The following is a 22,193-nucleotide window of genomic DNA, read 5'->3' on the forward strand; positions in this document are numbered from 1 at the left end:
AAATATGGTTGTACGATGCTAGCACATGGGTGTATTGTGCTAGTACATTGACGTGCGGTGTTAGTAGATGTATGTATGGTGCTACTAAATGGGTGTATAGTGTAGTTCATGGATGTACGATGCTAGTTCATGGCTGTATGGTGCTAGTACATGGGTGCTTATAACGGGTATTGTAGAAAAGCGATTAAGGGGCAATAACTCTTTCGAGCTGTGAACAAGTGGTAGAGGCAAACACAAACGCTCCTCTAGTTCCACTTATTGCATTGATGGAAATAATATCGCAATAATAGATAAACTATATTAACGAATAACGGTGGTGTTAGTACATGGGCGTGCGGTGCTAGTACATGGGTGTATGGTGTTAATGCATTGGTATATAGTGCTAGTACATAGGCGTGCGGTGTTAGTACATGGGTGTATGGTGATAGTACATGGGCGTGCGGTGCTAGTACATGGGTGTATGGTGCTAGTACATGGGTGTATGGTGCTAGTACATGGGTGTATGGTGCTAGTACATGGGTGTATGGTGCTAGTACATGGGTGTATGGTGCTAGTACATGGGTGTATGGTGCTAGTACAGGGGTACTTATCATGATGTAGTTCGGAGATTTGGAGTTTTGAATGTAATCGGGTATTGCAGAATAGCGATAAAAGGGCACTAACTCTTTTGAGCTGTGAACAAGTGATAGAGGATAAATAACAAAAACGGTCCTCTTGTTATAATCATTGTATTTATAATGTCAGAATAATAAATAAACTATGTCTAATTTAGATTACAAAGAGCCGGAAATCTGTTATTGTAATTGCGAAAAATCATTTGTTACGAGAACATGTATTTTGACATATCGCTTGTGTTGATTAACGAAATCCATGTAAACTTTTTTTCATTTTTTTCTTATAGATGAAAAACATACTCACAATAAAAACGAAACAGTGACAGTGCACACTACCGCTAAATACATAAAAAACAAGTTGTTCCGTCAACACAAAATAATTGCTTATGTCAACGTACAAGGGTACATTAAGTACAGTTGAGAGTTCACTAAGGTATTCACAGTTTCTTTATAGCAAACAAAACATTTTCAATAACAATACCACTTAATATATTTCCAGACACTAATTGAATTATCCTTTCAATCCGCTGTATATTTGTGCCCTTTGGTGCCTGCAACAAAATTAGGCAAACAATAAAATCATACTGATAAAGGAAAGATCTTTGCAGGTTTGTACTTTTCAAGAAACACAGAGGTTTTACTTTTTAATAAACAAAGCAGTTTTACTTTTCAATAAACACAGATGAGTAATAAGAAAACAATATAATATACGTTTACTGACTGAATCCATCTAGTTGATACTTACCTACATCAACCTCACACCCCACTTCGCCAAGTCAATCTTCTTACTTCTGTCGATTTTCTTTGTTCCTATCCGTCTGTAGATGGGGATTTTCATATCGAAATATGGCCGTTTTCCTGCAGATATAACATATTTCAATCTAAATTTCATAGATATTTCTCTGTGGAAGATATCCGTGTTCTATTGTTGAGATACCATCCATATCATAATAGCAAACAAACAGATTTCCCCGTTATTGTGATAATGACGAATTTATAAAATATCATTCCCATTCGCGATCATCAAATATATTTTTTGCTAATGTAACCCTGCTAGCAACAATCATTTATATTGGTTAAACATGGTATTGTACCAGGATATACAAGTTAAACACGGTATTGTACCAGGATATACAAGTTAAACACGGTATTGTACCAGGACATACAAGTTAAACATGGTATTGTACCAGGATATACAAGTTAAACATGGTATTGTACCAGGATATACAAGTTAAACACGGTATTGTACCAGGACATACAAGTTAAACATGGTATTGTACCAGGATATACAAGTTAAACACGGTATTGTACCAGGATATACAAGTTAAACACGGTATTGTACCAGGACATACAAGTTAAACACGGTATTGTACCAGGATATACAAGTTAAACATGGTATTGTACCAGGACATACGAGTTAAACATGGTATTGTACCAGGACATACAAATTAAACATGGTATTGTACCAGGACATACAAGTTAAACATGGTATTGTACCAGGATATACAAGTTAAACACGGTATTGTACCAGGACATACAAGTTAAACATGGTATTGTACCAGGATATACAAGTTTAACACCACTTCGGATTAGCTTTACGAGCTGCGTATTAATTTCTCTGAGTTGAAGATTCAATAGATGGAAGAAAAAAGGTCTTGCACAGATAAATTATAAGAACTATTTTGCATATATATCTATCTAAGTGTGCTCGCTAAGTAACATGATTAACCAGGATTGGACAAAAGACACATAAGATTCAGCACATTTCAATACAAATTGAAAGTTAGGTACTGTAGCAAAAAGTATGAATGGCAGCGATAAAATAAATTAAACGAGATCATTAAGCTTTTTCTTCCTTCTAGAACTCAACATTTCTGATAAAGATCTTGATGTCTAGGAGGCGACGGAGGGAATTTAAAAAAAAAAAAAGTAGAGATTGAACTACATATATGTATAAAAATCAGCATGGAGAAGCACAATAGATATCGGAAATTCAAAAGAACGCCAAAAGCAGAGGTACATTCTGATATAAATGATTTACATTGCAACCGTTTTATTGATCTATATCGTAAACAATCATTCAAGTTGAATTTATTTCCTATATAAAGTATCACATGTTAGATACAACAGTAAGTTTATCTACCTTTGAGAAGGCCTTTCCTCTTCATGTCTGTTAATAGTTTGCTCATGTGTCGAGTTCTACGTGAAACAAAAGCTTTTCTTGCCAATCGATTATACAGTTGCATAGGCATAACGACGACGTCATCTTCCTCTTCATCATTTTCAGAAATGTGTTTTTTATCATCATCCATTTCGGAAAAGGCAAAATTATCGTCCAAAGCATACTCATCATGATCATCATTTTCGTAACGGTCATCGTAATCATCTTCGTCATCATCATCATCATCATCATCATCATCGTCGTCATTTTCATACCTATCATCGAAATCATTATCGTCATTATCATTTTCATACCGATCATCGAGATCATCGTACTCATCACGATAATCATCGTCGTCTTTAATACGATCAGCATTACGTCTATCGTCATATCTATCATCGTCATATTTATCATCATCATATCTATCATCGTCATCATCCATAAAATCATCGTTGTCATTATCCTTATCATCGAGATCATCGTATTCGTAACGGTCATCGGCATCATCACGATCATTATCATCCTCATTTTTCTCAGTTATATTTTCTATAAGGTCTTCGATATGGTCTGTTATCTCGTTATCATTGTCATTCTCATAATCGTCATCGTCGACATCATCTTTATCATTGTCAATATCTTCACGTTCAGAGTCATCGTCGATATCATCGTTGTCGTCGTTATCATTGTCCGTTATATCTTCTATAATGTCCTCGATATGCTCTACTAATTCGTCATTTTCATCGTCTATATCATCGCGTTTGTCATCATTATCATACTCATCGATTTCATCATAAATATCATCTTTATCGTCAGTTATGTCATTTTTATCCTCAATAATTTCTTTTACATTCTCTAACATGTCATCGATCTCATAATCATCGATATCATCATAAATATCATCTTTTTCGTCAATTCTGTCATTTTTATCATCAATCATTTCTTTTGCATCCTCTAACATGTCATCGATCTCATAATCATCGATATCATCATAAATATCATCTTTTTCGTCAATTCTGTCATTTTTATCATCAATCATTTCTTTCGTATCCTCTAATATATCATCCAGCTCGTAATCATCGTCGTCAAATCCAAAATCATCAGAGATGTCTAGATCCTTGTCATCGGCTGTAAAATCAAAACAAAACTGTTTTGTAAAACTGCATAATATAACATCTCTAAAATAAATGCTTGGTTTCTATCCTCATGGCCCTAGTGCCAGTATCTGATCGTATACTACCTCTGTGATAGACTAGCAAAGTTCTGGTTATCGATACTACGTAGTTCATACATCTTACATATAATCATGATAACTGATGACTAAAAATATATGAATACTGGTTCTTGGCAGAGTTTGTAAAGAGTTGGCAGATACTGTAAAGAGTATACATTTTGTATATATATATATTTCCGAGGATAAAGAATAAAATCGCTAAAAGTCAAATAAAAATTAAGTGAATGATATAGTTCGATATAGCAGAATATCAGAAGAAATAGCTACATAAACAGTGAGGACTTCCGGTGTGTAAACGAAAACGTAATAAATCTGACTCGGTGTCGATAAAACGAGTTCCAAATACTAATATGTATCAAGACCCCAGAGCGAATACAATAAGAATGTGACCTATCAACAATGTTCGGTACGTATTAGGAGCGTTAATTTTGTAAAATGTAAAATTCTTTTATTTATCTTCTGATATTAATCAGGCAGAGATAAAAAAAACTTATTTAATTCAGTCATAAATGGACAGCTATCAGAAGACGGAAGAGCCTAAAATCATACCTCTAACGAGTTTCCTCATGTTCTCTTTAAATTCCTTAATATCATCATCATCTTCATAATAATCATCGTCATCATCGTCGTCATCATCGTCGTCATCGTCATCGTCGTCCTTATCAAAGTAGTTGGCCAGTTCCTCGGGGTAGTTATCGGGAAGAGTGTTGGCGGGGATGACATCATCTTCAAACTTGGGGATTTGTTTCTGTAGAGCAATATCCAGTCGGATGGGAATGTCAATGTCACACCGCCATAGGTACTCCCCAAACGTTCTCCTCAGCATCCGTACGGCGCGCCAGTATGTCATTGGACACTTCTGTAGTTTGTAATTCAGACAATCCATATGACGATTTAGTTTCCTGTATACATAAATATAAATAAGTTAATTTCAACTAAAAATCAACAGAATATACGCTCACAGGAAATATTACTGTTACCGAAGTACCGAACCCCATATCACACTGGAAATGTTAAGCTTTAAACTTAGATATGGATGCGCTTACTTAAATATGGCTGCGCTAACTTACATATGGCTGCGCTAACTTACATATGGATGCACTGATTTAAATTTGGCTGCGCTAACTAACATATGGATGCGCTAACTTAAATATGGATGCTCTAACTTAGATATGCACGCACTAACTTATATATGGATGCACTAACTTACATATGGATGCACTAACTTACATATGGATGCGCTAACTTACATATGGATGCACTGATTTAAATTTGGCTGCGCTAACTTACATATGGATGCGCTAACTTACATATGGATGTGCTAACTTACATATGGATGCACTGATTTAAATTTGGCTGCGCTAACTTACATATGGATGCACTGATTTAAATTTGGCTGAGCTAACTTACATATGGATGCGCTAACTTAGATATGGATGCACTAACTTACATATGGATGCACTGATTTAAATTTGGCTGCGCTAACTTAAATATGGATGCACTGATTTAAATTTGGCTGCGCTAACTTACATATGGATGCACTAACTTATATATGGATGCGCTAACTTACATATTGATGCACTAACTTACATATGGATGCACTAATTTAAATATGGCTGCTCTAACTTAGATATGGATGCACTAACTGTATATTTTGTATATTATTTCCTGTCATCTGCATTGTGGGAACGGCAATTCATCATTTCAATCATTTATCAAATTTTGTAAATGCACCAAATTCTTCAGTGTATCAATATACATATGTAAGTACATTTACCGTAACTTACCTACACAAGAGTACCTTAGAACCTCGCCTGTACGCCCTAATCAAACTTTCCATCGTCCGTATACAGGTACCCCGCCCACATCCACCACTCAACTTCCTGACTGTGGATAGTATACATGGTGAATAGTTTTATCATTTTGTGAAACTTCAAATTTTCGCGGTCCTAATAATTTAATTTAATAACCAGATCTTGATTTTGTCGATCTATTTACAAGCTATCAGTTTTCCGAGATATTATAATATTTTCAAAATATGTTTTAAAAACCTTTTTAGATTGCTGGATATTTCTTTACATATTATTTAAAAGTCCATGGGTATTAAAAATCTGATTAGTTAAATTAAATACTAGAGTAGTAAACACAAACCTGTCTTGAAACAATATGACATCATTGCTTAATTTTAAATCACATTTCCTACAAATAATTAATACAAACGTAAACTAATTCTTGGAAAATCATTTGGGAATAAGCAACACTTTGAGTTCCCGTGGACGGGCAATAGTTACCAAAGCCACCTTTTTTGGTTGATAATCTCCGGCCCATCAGGGAGACGGGGGACTTCAACTTGTATTGGTTCTTAGAGATGGACCCTGTTACAATCCTTCCTCCCATTTCTTTTGTCTTTCCCTCATCTTCCGGTACTGAAAAATGAACAACATCCCAACATCCAATCAATCCGTCTATTTCTAACGGCAATATTAGTTAACCACATAAAATGTCTTAACTGTTAGTGGAGATATATGCACTGTCTTTCTAACCATTTTTCAAAAGAAATTTAATTATAATGATCCTCATTGTTTGGAAACACTTTTGTGTTCATTACTAGTTAAATTTACTAATTATGGTTGTTTGGTTAATTGTCCCATCCTGCCGTCACTGACTTAAACGTTCATGTCTGTATCAATGATATAGTTGGGCGTCACAGATTTTAAGCAAGTATTCTAAGATTACTGGTCAGTAAATTCTACTGGTGGATGCTTGCCGTTACCCTGCACACCACGTTTGAACTGTTATGAATGATTGCACCAGTTCGGAACTCTAGGTATACGCAGGTATTTCATGATCTCTTAAAGAGGCTTGCCGGCAGAGAGATCAGAAAAATTGGCTAAAAGAAAAAGATTTTTTACACATGACAGATTGTTGGAATTGTTGAGTTTTTCATTTTATTTTCCTTATAAAACGCTGAAAAGTGATATAAAACCTCATTTTTTAAATATTATTTATTTAATCGCAACCCGCAATAAGTCCCCGCTATAAAGTGGAGTCTAATTTGATTGACACATCAAAGAAACAAGCACGTGCACAGTGCCGCACAGTGATAACTTCAAAGGCAGTGGCGATTTGCAAAGAAGATTTGCCGTTATATTCCATACATTTCCCTCTCAGGTTGAGTTTTAAAACGTCTTTTAAATACATATTCTGTAATTGTTTTCAAGAAATAAAGTCGGAAAGCCTCTAATTTTGTCACATAGAAACGTGTACTGAAGTTTATTTAGTGATCGGAGCTGTGCCGTTTACCGGTCCGTCTGCGGGTAAGCCTCTTTAAAATATCCAATAGAACAAATGCTAATCTGATTAGATTAAGGTGTTCATGACCTCCATTGAAAATTGACTTTCCGAACAACTCTCCCTTTCTGGGTTTCCACGCTTTTTGTTCATAAAGTACTGACACATCCTAGAAGAACGAAACAGGTGTATGATGAATAATTCATATTGAAAGGTGTGTTTTACACGTGTGTCTTTTGTTCGAGTCTTCAATGACTGCATACTGTGTTACACTGAATACATGTACCACATAGTGTGGAAAACTATCTAATTTAGTTCTTAAAAGATTCCATATCAAAAGGAACGTTTTAATTGTTGTAAGTCATGTTTAATTATTAGTATACCATTGATTTTTATATATATAAAAATATATATATAGGGTCTAGTAAGTAATAACGACGGTATAATCCAATATAGGTACTGGATCCTAACAAACAAATTTGTGTAACTGTTCCATGTTCTATGTCTAAATGTGATCGTTTGTAATTTACCTGTGTCTTGATAAAGGGGCAGATTGCCTTGAAAATTCGACAATTTACTTGTCTGTACTGTCGTTATTACTACTTGACAATTATATATATTACCGTACGGAGACATAAGTTAATAACAGATTTCAATATGAATACAAGTAGTAATAACGACAGAATATGCCTCATAACGGATGTAAAATTGTATTATACAGTTATTTCTTCCTTTTATAGATTCATTTGCGATGGCAGGGACCACAAGCGCTGAACTACAGAAGAGAAGTTGGGAAAAACAAAATCGACTCAAAGCAAATGAAATGAAATACAGTCGAAACAAATGTTAAAACATAGCAGAGGAGGGGCACCGATTCAATCAATTCAGTTGTGTGATCAGTCGAAACAAAAGGGTTCGTGCTCCTTAATTATCCAACATACAAAATTACTTAACTGATACATTTTTCCTCTGTATTGGTTAAGTTCCAGTTCGATTCCTCTAACTTCTTGCTTTCTGAACTGTTGGGTTCTAGCCCCACTCTTGAGTTTTTGAAGCATATGATGAAAAAGCAGTATGGTGATTTTATATTTGTTACACAATCTATACTATGGCTACATTAAAGCTTACTATTGGGTCCTAGTCTTATACTTGAATTTTAGAAGCATATGATGAAACAGCAGTATAATGATCTTTTTATTTGTTAAAGGGTATATATTCTATCTACATATCTATTAACTTCTGTAATCTAACATGAAAACATTCTTTATTTTATAATTGAATAATGAATTATATGTCTTTCACTTTGTCGTGAGTAGCTGTAGCCTTGAGTCATTGTTATAGAAATATTTCATGACATGACTGTACAATATGAACAGCTGTGACAGTCGGACAGAGTCGCCGTCAGCATTAATGACAAACTGACCTATCAATCACATATAACCTGTGTAATAATGATGTGGACAAACGACCGATTACGTAAGTAGGAAACTATCCCAATGGGATAACATTCTTTGTTATCTAACTCAGCTATGTTAAAACTTTGTCCAATATTACCGAAAATCAAATTAATTTGAGTTTATCCCTGAAAATATCATTTGAAATAACTTTTTTTTTTAAATTGCAGACGTCTGTTTTCATGAAGTTTATAAAGAAAAAAGTCCACGTTAAATCTAAGAGATATATTTGTGTCAAGATTGCGAACTCTACATCGAAGAACATGTTTTGTTTTACATATATCTTAATACCGTAAGCAATACCTATAAGCTCCTTTCTTGTTTTGTTTTTGAAATATTGAGAGCGAATGCCAAAGTGATAAGAGCTACAGTTTTGGGTCATTCATATCGATTTATGATTATGAACTTTTCTCCCTGTCGCTCCGACAAAGTTAAACACTTATCTTCAATTCTCGTTTGGAAGGAGATTTATCGATATTTATAAATATCGTCCATTTTCAAACTAGCAGATACTTGTTTGTACGCATGCGTATCTTCTGTCGCATATCCGTTCAAAATTGTCCTTAGCATATTAATATGTGTCAGAAGCAAATAATTAATAATTAATTAATCTTATCATTTTCAGGCGTGACACAATACAGTCTAGAGTTTCATAATTTTAATAAGGTTCATCCGATTCATGGAGCTAATAAACGCACGCTTACTTTTCTTGAGTTCGCGTTTAGTAGATAAGTTGTTTTTAGTTTTATTTTAGCTAACGAATAAACTGTAAACTCGCGCTGAAATTCTCAACAGTTATCCAAACAGATTGTACAATGTTTTCCAAAAGCGCGCGGGAATAAGTGCGTGAACAGTATTGTGATATGGAACTAAGTGTGATAGATATCGGGTTGAGGACTTTATAGGCGAGCAGACTGACTGGAAAGTGCTACCTCCCTAGAAAGAGTAGAAATCAGCGTGCGGACATACTTTACAGGCGATGCCCACTACAATGACTTATATATCGTTGTATTGACTTACCCGACAGTCGCTGTCCTCCTAATATGGTGGATATCGGGATCTTGTACTTGCTGGTAGGTGCTGTGTTTTCCAGCATTCCAATCATAGAACGACGACGGCTCTTACTCTTCCTTCCTTCGACGGATGAGACTGAAAGTAAAGAGAAAAGTATATCGTCACTAGTGTATCTAAGATGTATCAAACTTACGTTGTCAACTTTAACTTAACAAGATTGTTCCCAGTTACTGTGACCTCGCACTGTTGACCTTACCAACTTTGACCTCACATAGTTGACCTATGTAACTTTAACCTTTGTACATTGAGTAACAGTATTAACTTGTTCTGTACTGTTCTCTTTCGTTAACGCTTCGTTGAATTTGTCATTAGTTGTTGACACGGTTTTATTTGGTGACATTGTGTATATGTTTATATCGTGTTGTAACTTTTTTTGATGATGCTTCGGATAATTTTGTCCTAGTATGTTGTTATATTTCTTCCTTGTGTGTTGACAATACCATATATTTTGTCTCGATGTTTTGATAGTAGGATAATTTTTGTCCTTGTGTGGTGACACCATGGTGTATTTTGTCCTTGTGTGATGACACCATGGTGTATTTTGTCCTTGTGTGGTGACACCATGGTGTATTTTGTCCTTGTTTGGTGACACCACGGTGTATTTTGTCCTTGCGTGGTGACGACACCATGATGCAATTACCTTGTTTGGTGACATTATGGTGCATTTTACCTTGTTTGGTAAAACCATGGTGTATTTTGTCCTTGTAAGGCGACACCATGGTGTATTTTGTACTTTCTTGTCATCTCTTTTAACCCGTTTCGATTTTTTGATCGCCCCTCTATGATCAATAAACTAGGCCCTCGGCATCTCTGACGAGTCCTAACTAGAAGGACGAAACAGTTTTGTTTGGTTCCAATGTAACTTTTGATTTGCTAATATCTTGTGTCATTTGTACAATTTTCGCCCTTGTTGTAAGGACGGGGTATATTTAACCTTTACCATGATCGAACTTAGTCTGAAATATACAATCTACTGATGTCTAGGCTGAAAAACGAAATGTACCCTTTACAAAAATAATTTTTATTCGGGATGAATGCTGCTCGGTTATCTACATCTTGGTCAGTCCTGAACTAACAGTTACATTTCACGAAAGAAAACAAAATCACGAATGAAATCTAATTATTTATCAATACTTAAAGAGAAAGTGTCCCTATATGTGAAAAAAGAATAACTGCTATAAAGTTAAATCCACTTATTTTCATGTTTTGTTTAATACCTTCCTAGAATACCAAGTCTAACAAATGAGCGTCAAGAAATAGTCCACCGACCGACAATAGATGATCTCTTAACGATTGTCGACGCGCAATTCTTATAAAACAATACATTTTGAAAATGTAACTTTATTTTAGTAATAAGTTAAGTAAATTATTATCCATGAACGTAACAACAGGTAAGCCAAGATTTTGTAAATAAAACAAGTTAAAACTTAATTAATAACAAAAAATGGCAATTCCATCTTACTCACCATATATCACAGAACACAAAATCACAATAATTCCAATCTTTGTTGTGACCATGATGTCGCCGGTTACACGTCCAGTTAAAAAGACTTACTAATGCACCACAAGTGTCTTTTAATACTGTTTCTGGATGTGTTGGAGGTATGTTACGCTACTGTGATATTGGTAATGACACAGTTGATGCAGTGGCACGCTAACCTGTCATTGTTGTACAGAAGCTTGTCAATGTGTAATCAACGGATGACAACTGACCCCGGTCCTTGTATAGCCTATGGCTGTACACACGGTCTTATGTAAATTATGACGCAAAAAGGACTACAAAGAAATTTGCCGTTGATTAATTCCTATATTTGTTATTGTTTAACCAAATAGTTAATTACCTTAACCCTCTGGAGCGTAACACAAAGAGAAAGGTATACCATGTAATCTGAAGTGCTATTTTGTGTTATGGCTCATTATCGAGAAATCAAAATATTGATACGTAATCTAATTTTTAATCGTGAAATCAAAATATTAAAATTGATAAATAATATTCAATTCTTAATTAATTCTTAGATATTTATCTAACGGCCTCTTTTCCCTGCGAAATCATTACACCACTCTATTAGCCAATCGGAATCAATGTAACAAACAACGACGCCATTTTATATAGTTTTATATAAATCATTAGGGAATGCTTGTTTAAATTTAGGACGGATTCTTAATTTTAAATCGTCCTTAATTGTATCAAAGTTTGTAAAGGAAACAAATTATAAATAATATATTTTTTATCTGTTTCAGTCTGAGTAATGTTTTGCTGGCGAGGAACATCTGGTAAATAAATAAACTTTAAACAGCGACCGTTCACCGTCAAAATGGTTGTTCCATCATAACGGATCAGTCTCAGTAATGAATAATGTATTTTAATTTAAAATGAAATATAATCTATAAAGAAACCGTAAATCTGTATTGAAAATCCATAAAGCGAGGGCAAAACACAAGCAAAAATTTGCTTAGAGACCCTCATCAAAGTACAAGGAAAAAAATCCAAGTACTCCAGAAAGGAAAGCGTCTTTTGCTTCATCCACGACACCCGCAATACAAACATGCCAATCCGAGTTTATTCACATTCTCAGCCAATCCGAGTTTATTCACATGCTCAGCCAATCCGAGTTTATTCACATTCTCAGCCAATCCGAGTTTATTCACATTCTCAGCCAATCCGAGTTTATTCACATTCTCAGCCAATCAGAGTTTATTCACATTCTCAGCCAATCAGAGTTTATTCACATTCTCAGCCAATCCGGGTTTATTCACATTCTCAGCCAATCCGAGTTTATTCACATTCTCAGACAATCCGAGTTTATTCACACTCTCAGCCAATCCGAGTTTATTCACATTCTCAGACAATCCGAGTTTATTCACATTCTCAGCCAATCCGAGTTTATTCACATTCTCAGCCAATCCGAGTTTATTCACATTCTCAGCCAATCCGAGTTTATTCACATTCTCAGCCAATCCGAGTTTATTCACATTCTCAGCCAACCCGAGTTTATTCACATTCTCAGCCAATCCGAGTTTATTCACATTCTCAGCCAATCCGAGTTTATTCACATTCTCAGCCAATCTGGGTTTATTCACATTCTCAAAATGAGAACTAGGGCTGTAATAACGGAACAAAAGGTATACCAAAGATCATCGAACACGGACTTCATATAGCACAAGGAAACAGAGTATTTCCAAATGTTATTGAAGGCATCTGGCACGGACATAGTGATAAATAGTGGAACAAGTCTTTGTTATGATAAAACCTCCTCCCACGTGTCGCGTTTTTCTACAGCATGTTATTTTTTTAATGGTTGTATTACTGTCATAATATTGAGGTAATAGGTATGTATATATATTACAACGGACAGCAAACTGCCTAACTCATCGTCAGATCCACTACCTCAGCAAAATCACCGAGTAAATAAACCAAAAGTATGCAAGGAAAGGCATCGTGATGAAATTATAAATTGACATTTTGAAAGGCCATTACACCTCAGTATTGCCCCTGCTCCTTTGAAAATCTGATTATTTTTAATGCTTCTTTTAATTATGCATTGATATATGGTAAATATCTAACCCTGTAAATAATCGAAAATTACCAGAAGTAACGTTTTAATCTTAACTTGAACATAATATGTAAAAAGATAATATGCAAAAAATATCATCCCTTCAGCATACATGTATATTCACTTCAACCATAATTAATTAATTGTATAAATAAAGACAAACCAATTCTCCTCGATAACATCTTCTTTCAAAGATTTATTCAAAATATAACACAGGCATGACAAAATTGCTGAAAATAAATATAATTTGCATAAAATACATATATCTTACACATGGTGAAGCCATATTCTAAAAACATAAAACACTTCACAGCTGCTTACACAATAACACCATAACTTTACATGAACTCTGGGGTTAAATTAACGGGAATCATTAAGTTCAAATATACAATATCTCTCCTTATTACCGAAACATCGTTCTCCCACACATCACAGGTACATTCAATATTTTTGCCGGGAAGAGATAAACCTGTCTTTCCCTACCGATGAAAAGACAGCTCTTACGCATCCTTATTCTGAAAACGTCACCACTGGCTATGTCATCACTTCATGCATACAATGCAACCATATGACAATGAAGTAACGTCATCATTGTTTGCCACCGATGGTGTCATTTAGTTCTCCTTTATATTACTGAGGAATTTAACGCCAGGAATGTGTAGGCGATAAGTAATATCATGTCATGTAAACAGAGGTATCTCAACACACGGGATAGATTTCCCTTCGGGTTGAGATATCCTTGTGTATGCTTAGAAGTTAGGGTTAACCAAATTCTCAGCCCTCGTCAGCTGTCAAACTGGAACAAAGGGAAGTAAATCGGTAACCTTGAAGATTAGAATGTCGTTAACCCTAAATCATATCACAATGAGGCGACACATTAAATCTAGTTGATAGAATGTAAATTTCAATTATTAACACCTCTATGAATCTTACATGGTTATTTAATTTTTAATATTGTCTCATTTACACCTTCCAATAAAAATATCGAGGCATTCCATGTATCTAGTAATATGGTGATGGTCGTCACCTACCTTATACGGTATGAAGTGCAATAAATGTGGATAATTATGGGAAATTTGGAAAGTTTACAAGCACAGAAATTTATCTAAAACGACATTGAAACAACAAATAACATGTTATACTACACGTGTTATCACACAGAATAAATAAAAAAAACAATACATACAACAGTTCTAGACATAAAGACATTATCTAGTCCAGGTAACTAGCACTGCAGGACCGAACTGTCCAGGAGAGGATTTGATTTGATCGCAACAATTACAGCAGTCTCCGAAAAACCAAAGGTTGAAAAAGGTGTCTCTTAATTGGAGTTATAAAAATGAAACTAAATGTAACGTATAGTCATTGAATATACCATGATTTTAACTACATTGTACATGCATATTGTACATGTTTTTTTATCAATCCTGCATGTCAGGTTTGATTAACATACATCTGGCAAAAAAGACGGATTAAAACCCGGTCGGGTTCCATTCCCTGATTTCATGGCAGCATGGATTTTCTGAGAATGCTTTTTTTTTCTGTTTACCAATATGAAACGGCAGTGACGGGTGTTTAACGGTCTGTACAGTTGTTTAGGTGACGAAAGACCTAAGTAGAAGACCTCATGTTTAGGGCTCAATGATGACATGAAAATATGATTTCATCGGAAGCATAGTCTCATTGATTAAACATAAAATACCTCCATCACGAACACAGGCTTCACACCTTTTGGAGGTATTTAGCCAGGTGACATACCGCGTGTTCTTTTATTTGGTTTGTACCAGTTGTACTGAATAGGTTCGGTAACATATAATGAAACGCAATTGAATCTTAGGTGAGTTTCCAAGATGGCGGCCTTCTCTTCAAGGTATACGCTCCAAACATAAAAAGCGAACCGGTTCGGCTCTACTGGTACGCCGCGTTCCATTACGAGTACAGCCGATTAGTATCGGTACAACTGGTACGAACCCAATAAAGGAACGCACGGATAGTGTCAGTGGAAACTACCTGGTATGACAGCTCTTCCGAAATTCGAAATATACTTATTGTTAGGGAATAGTGGCCTTTTCTACCTAGAAAGGACACTATCGCATAACAACGAAGTAATAGTACAATGGTTCAAGTACTACCACATCTACATTAAGAGCTGATAACAGTCCACGTGGAGGCCATTTTACACACCTGTACCTATCAGACATATTCATTAAAGTATATGGTTCGTATTGGTGTAGTAACATATCTTACAAAACAAAACAGCGTTGTGGAATTCTAAAGGGAATTGCAGGTTATGAGATCATGCATGCTCTTTTGGGGAAAATGATTAAATATTTGTAAAAAGCATATTTTAATAACATGTACACAATGCATATATTATTATACAGATATTCTACAAAACAAATCTAAAAGTATACAGCGAAATAAATTAATCACTTCAACATACCCTCGACACTGGGGCATGGTCCCAAACACATGGGGCGTGGTCTCTCTAATTGGCTTGTGTCTCTGTTATCTATTGTATCTGATGTTGGCGTGGTCTCTAACGGGGCTTGTCTGTTATCTAAGGTGTCTTTTTAGGTCGTGGTCACGGGGGCGTGGTCTCTCTAATGGGCTTGTCTCTGTTATGTAAGGTGTCTTTTTAGGTCGTAGTCACGGTTACGGGGGCGTGGTCTCTGTAATGGGCTTGTCTCTCTGTTATCTATTGTGTCTGATGAAGGCGTGGTCACTGTCACGGGGGCGTGGTCTCTAACGAAGCATGTGTCTGTTATCTTAGGTGTCTTGGGGCGAGTTCTTAAACGAGGTTTGTATATGTTATCTATGGCGTCTGATGAAGGCCTGGTGACTGATATGGGGCGGATTCTTTCAGAGATTGGGAATGTGGCTTCCATTACCAGGGAGGTGACAAGGTGATGGTTGGGTTGGGAAGTGGTCACTATCATCGTGGGGGAGGTTTGTCACAGGGGCAAGGCAGGTTTAGCCACTGTCACAGTAACATGATATTTTAGTTTGTCACAGGAATGAGGTCGGTCACGGAGGCTTGGTCAGGGGCGTGGTCTATCATAAGGACATGGTATCTGTAGTTCCATCGACACATGTCAGGGTAAGAGGACGTGGTCTGTCATAGGAGAGTGTCTGTCTGTAAATGATTGCGATGTCTGCTATGAAAATATGAAAATTACGTATATTGTGTAAATGCACGGTTTCCAAGCAATATTAATTCCAAATTGCTTTCCCTCAGAAATTGATTTCAGATTATATCTCACAAAGTAAAGAGAATTTAACATATGTCATGGAACCTTTGTAAAATTGATAGATTTCAGCCGAGATAACTGAAGGGAAGGAACCGGCAGCAAGCTCGACAGGAGTGGGGGTAAATAAAGGCGAAGGAACAAGAATTAAGTTGGGAAGGAACCGGCCAAAATTGTATCCGGACAGGGAACCGGCCAAAAGTGTATCCGGACAAGGAACCGGCCAAAAGTGTATCCGGACAAGGAACCGGCCAAAAGTGTATCCGGACAAGGAACCGACCAAAAGTGTATCCGGACAAGGAACCGACCAAAAGTGTATCCAGACCAGGCATCTCCCCAGCCCACCCCTCATTACTAACAAGTGGTTTGTAGCCATAGTAAGGAAAAACATATATGCATACATACATCTACAATGCATCTTTTAAAACCCATTGTTTAAAATCTTAATAATACGGAAAATATCAGACACTGGTAATCATAAATGGTTTTGACAGACTTGATTGTTACTTTAAAACAAATAAAATAAAAGCAATTAAATGTTCTGGAAGACTTAATTGACATGCGAGTATAAATCATATAGTGTGTATCCAGAAACCAATATCCCTGTACCAATACAGTCCACACGTAATTGAGTATTTTGACCGACAACCACTAGTGTAGCATTACCTATTAATGTTGTACACAGACGCTGAAAAAATCTACGTCACTTTAAAAAACAGGGTTTGAAGAAATGACATATCTAACTATGATGACGTGCCACTTTGTATAAAGATTAAATCACCAGTCTAGAACCTAGCTGGGCCATAATAACGGTTCAATAAGGCACACAACCTTGTACTATCTGCCTTTTTGTGACAAAACATTTGACTATGGCTTTCTATCACTGGCAAACCGTAATGACCGCGATATCGAAAATCAATAATATAAACTTGATAAAGACAAGAGTAAACTTGATAATGACAAGAATAAATTTGGTGAAGACAAGAAGTCCAAATAATTAGTATCGCTAATCTGTTTTTGTATTGTGCAGGTTAAAAATACGTGTAGTACCAAAACAATTAAAACACTGTTAAGGCCAATCACGAGACGCTACTGCCTGTATTTACCTATATAGTCCGTGGAAAGGGATCTTGTGTGCCGTCCTGTATCATTAAATTTAGCATATTTGAACTTTAGTGACCTTAAATCTTTACAACTTACTGGGATATCATGGTTTATTAGGAAAGGGTCATTCAGGATTTGAACCAATGTTAAAATACAAGATAAGCCAAAACAAGCCCTGGAACAACGGTTGAAAGCAGTTGCCACTGTGGAACATTCTGCTAAGATCTACGTTAGTCGAATATACACCAGATCCACCTCTGTGTCTGTAAGGCAGCAAGTGGAATATTCCAGACCACTTCAAACGCCTTAACATAAATTCACACGGCTTTTACAGCAGCGGTAGTGGAGTCCTTACGTTTGACAGGTGTACAGGTAAAGACGGATTGATAGGAAGTGCAAGAGAAAGAAGAAAAGAGGTCCAGAAGGAAATCTGATACAAGGAAGAGGAAAGACGACTGGCTAGGGCAGTATTAAGGGGCATGTGTAAGGTGGGACGTTTTACAGAGATTTAACACTTTTTGAGATCCCAAAGTACCGTCAAGAAGAATAGGTTTCTTCTTGGACACTAGATGATACTGTCAATGTAAATTTTGAAAAAAAGGAACCAGTGTCGAAAATGCTAACTGCCAGCTTGTGACAGAAGAGGAACCTTAGACCACATACTATAACCAAGCCACTCTCTCGGGAGAGATACTCTTGGAGTCACAACGGGGTACTCGGAGATGGAAAATCGAAATAATCTGTCGATGAGGAACGGGTTTGCATCTTTGACAAGAACTTATAGGTAAGGACTAAGCTGGAGACTAGAAGCTACTTGCTTTTCTAAAAGGAATACCAAAATATCTTCGGCACTGACAAGGTCTTCTGGTCCCCTGAACAAAGTAAATCATCCCGGAAGGAGAAGTGTTCTGCTTCGCATGAGGAAAGAGAGCGGATATGAAGAACTACTGGCAGAATGCAGATACAAGGGGTGGCAGACATGGGTTTTCCTGTAGACGTTGGGCATAGGGGCTTTCCAAACCAAGCGATGCACTGTTTAGTGCACTTTATATAACTGGTTGAAACCAAAATGCTGCTTTTCAGTACAGAGAATCATATCCCTATTGGATTGGGAAGAAGAGAGAAGGACGTGACTGTACACCCACTACAATGGGAATTATGTGAATGCTCACTACTTTTGACATCAGACAACCGAACGATGTGCCGAGGGAAACACCTAATGATGGAGGCCTTGCTAAGGACATTGGTAGCGAAGCAGTAACAATACGAACAATTTACTTTTAAAACTAGACACCCTTGTTTAATGTTTGTTTTATTTGAATTTGAACGTATCAGTCGATATGTTCCAAGGTTCATTAAAATTGATTGCCCAAAACATGAAATGTATGACCTTTGTCGTTTTAAATGTAGGTCATTTTCCATTAAATGTTTAAATAAACATGCCAATATTTTCCCTACATTGAGCTTTCATATGCCAAGACATAATGATTCTGGACCTTATGAATCTTAAGAAGTTATTAAGTAATAAAGATTATGCAGGACAGACAATGTACACCACGATACAGCATTGGTTTACAGGTTTTTCTTGACTTAAAACACCTTGTTCATAAAACTACCTTGTACCTAGACACTGAATTCTGATAATTCTGATTAGCTAATTTTGACAACGGACTCTCAAATATAATACTGGCCTCATTTTTGACTATACACACCACAGTTGCTACATGTCTCATAAATTATCTATATTGTTTGGCAATTCCGTAGAAATGATGAATCAGCTGAATCAAATTGTACACGGGTCTGTAATAGTCCTTAACAGCAATATGAGTACAATGTTTATTGCCTGGTTTAAGTTTGGATAAAACTGATGCAGTGGCACCCATTGCCATTGAAAAAAAAATTATCCGTTGGTGAAATTCGCACTAAGTATGGGAGAAGTCTTTCGGTTTCATGAGATTTATGGTATTTGGTAAGGTTTATCTAATGAAATCACAACTACCCTGCAATGAAATACTGATGTAACTGTTCCCATTTTCACAGCAATATCTAGTATTAGTAAGTTTGGGTCTTTGTTTCACCTCAGAGACTGATACAAGAGGATATTATAATGGGACATTATCTGTAAAATCTATAGAAAAAGTGGCGGGTTCAATAAACATAAACAAAATGTTGGATGAGTGAAACGATATAACTTAGACCATTGTTATAATTGAGTGTATTCTATTGAAATTTTGGATCTGTTCCTGGTACTTTTTCTAACTTTTACAATTTCTCTTTTACTATAAATTTGTAGTGTATAGTATCATATATTTCAGACACAATTAAGGTGGCAACCATTTTGGTAACCCTAGCAACAGTCTACCATAGCAGCCAACTTTTTTTCTTCTGTCTTGTTGTGTCCTTGTCAGTTTTTGCTGCATCATCTGAGGCACACTGCAACACAATATAAAAATCCTTAACAATACAATCAACAAATAATTCAAACATCAAATCAATATATCTACTCATGCATACTGAATTAAATACTAACTAATGCATATTCAAAACATGCAGGCTTCAAAAATATATAATTAAAATAAAAATAAAAATGAGAACATCTTGCATAAAAATGCAGCAATTAAGTTTGCTGAACTCCACTAAAGTTTGCTGAACTCATGAAATTTCATATTATAACTTTCCATCAAGCTGATAACTTTAATACATACCTTTTACAATCCCAACCTTGGTTGATGCATAACAATGAATTTAACAATGAAACCTTTCTATTACTCTGTTCAAAACTTAATTAGTCCAGTCCCATGCATTCTCTGTTTTGTTCATCAATCCAGGTATGCATGATCTTTTTTGTAACTTTAGACATTTCACTGACCTTGAGCAAAACAATACAAGAAAAAATTGACCACAACAGAACAGCAGCCAGCAAGTTAAACCACAGAAGCACATTCAAACTACAATATACAACAAAAAACTACATGTTGTGAGAATAAGTGGTTTTATTTTAAAATACATGCAAAACATGAACAGGACACAGTGAAGCTGGGATGCTTCATGCTCTCTGAGATACATGTGGTCATAACAATTAATGTATTGTAGAAGAGACATTGAATAAATTAGGGATTACATTAAAATTTAGTCCTAATATTTTTTATTTTACCACTAATTCTAATTTCTTGGCCTATAATGCAGAAACAAACATCCTTACCAGTTGTTCTGGCATATCTCATTTATTCTTTTTACATGTTTATCAAGTTTTAGGCCATATTGTATTCCATATATACTGTATTGTTCAACCAATCACAGAGCTGAAAACTGATAAACAATATCTTTCAACCTATCACATCAATGATGTTTTTCAACCAATCACAGAGCTGGGAATAATCAATTTTCTGAAATTTTAATTGGTTGATCCTTCCTCATCAGAAAAGACTTTGACTATTGATAGCAACACTTGGGGACTGTTTTGTTTGTAATCAAGTGAAGTAAGAAAAGCAACACATGAGACTACATACAGCTTAGTATCCACTTTTTTGACATTATTATTATTGCTTTTTTTAAAAATTAAAAAATTGTAAACTTTTCTCATTGAAACTTTGTTCATGTATTAATGAGGCAAAAAGCAGTGCTAAGATAATCTAATATAAACAGGAGTATCATATAAACATTATACGCCCATTAAATACCCTTAGTGTTCATAAACTAAAAGTGGCTAGCTGCATGCCATAAATCTCACCTTTCACTACAAAGTCAATGTTCAATTTTATAATTCAGGGGAATATAACTTTATATCATGAATGTCATGACTATAACGTACTTCAACTTTCAAAGAAATCAGTCAAAAATTGTAGATCTTCTGACAAAAATCAAATACTGAAATCAGCAAAGGTCAATGACATTTACAAAAAAAAAAATCAAAATTCTTCCCAGGCAAACATAACAACATATCATGATTATAAAGCCAACCAAATTTTAAAAAATCGTTCAAAAATTGTAGGAGATCTCCGTACAAAAACCAAATACGAAAATAAACAAATAGTGATCATTTTTGGAAAAATTGTCGAATCAAAGTTCTTTTCAGAGAAACACAACTTCATATCATGATTATAATGCAAACCATGTTTCAAAGAGATCAGTGGGAAAAAAATGCAGATCTCTGGACAAACAAAAATTTATGCCAGGCAGATGAATGGATGGACAATTCCATTACCATAACACTTCCATCAAATTTGAACAAAAAGAGAATAACAAGAGGCCCAAACTGCCTGTATCACTCACCTAAATTTTTCAGTGACTGGATAAGCATTATCAGTTATGATATTACAAACATTCCTAACAGACAGTTCTTGGCATGATGCTGCTATTGTTACCCAAGTTAGAATGAATTCCAATAGAAATTCAACAAATAATAGTCAAAAATGTGATTTCCCTATATAAACTATAGTAAAGTTTACCCCTCCCCAGGGGC

At 35.6% G+C, this 22,193-nt stretch overlaps 2 protein-coding genes across 3 annotated transcripts in view; both read right to left on the reverse strand.

The window, feature by feature from the left end:
• Nucleotides 1–712: 712 nt before the first annotated feature.
• On the reverse strand, nt 713–11,425 carry LOC117339979 (coiled-coil domain-containing protein 1-like). Of its 2 annotated transcripts, none has more exons than XM_033901707.1 (8): nt 11,292–11,425; nt 9,772–9,900; nt 6,307–6,432; nt 5,794–5,893; nt 4,556–4,908; nt 2,758–3,900; nt 1,360–1,472; nt 713–1,165 (listed from the first exon to the last, which is right to left on the reverse strand). In XM_033901707.1, exons 1-7 carry the CDS (start codon nt 11,341–11,343, stop codon nt 1,360–1,362), a joined length of 2,016 nt encoding a protein of 671 aa, XP_033757598.1. In that variant the 5' UTR covers nt 11,344–11,425; the 3' UTR covers nt 713–1,165. The 2 variants fall into 2 exon arrangements, with proteins under 2 accessions (XP_033757598.1, XP_033757597.1); XM_033901706.1 differs by having other exon boundaries at nt 6,298–6,432.
• A 2,125-nt stretch (nt 11,426–13,550) lies between these two features.
• LOC117339980 (pleckstrin homology domain-containing family A member 1-like) overlaps nt 13,551–22,193 on the reverse strand; it is a 42,234-nt gene continuing 33,591 nt past the window's right edge. Inside the window, exon 13 of the mRNA XM_033901708.1 lies at nt 13,551–20,164. Within this exon, the coding sequence (XP_033757599.1) occupies nt 20,090–20,164 (75 nt within the window). The 3' untranslated portion in view covers nt 13,551–20,089. The remainder of the gene's footprint in view (nt 20,165–22,193) is intronic.

The sequence above is a fragment of the Pecten maximus genome, chromosome 12 (genome assembly GCF_902652985.1).
Source record: "Pecten maximus chromosome 12, xPecMax1.1, whole genome shotgun sequence".
NCBI classification, from domain to species: domain Eukaryota; kingdom Metazoa; phylum Mollusca; class Bivalvia; order Pectinida; family Pectinidae; genus Pecten; species Pecten maximus.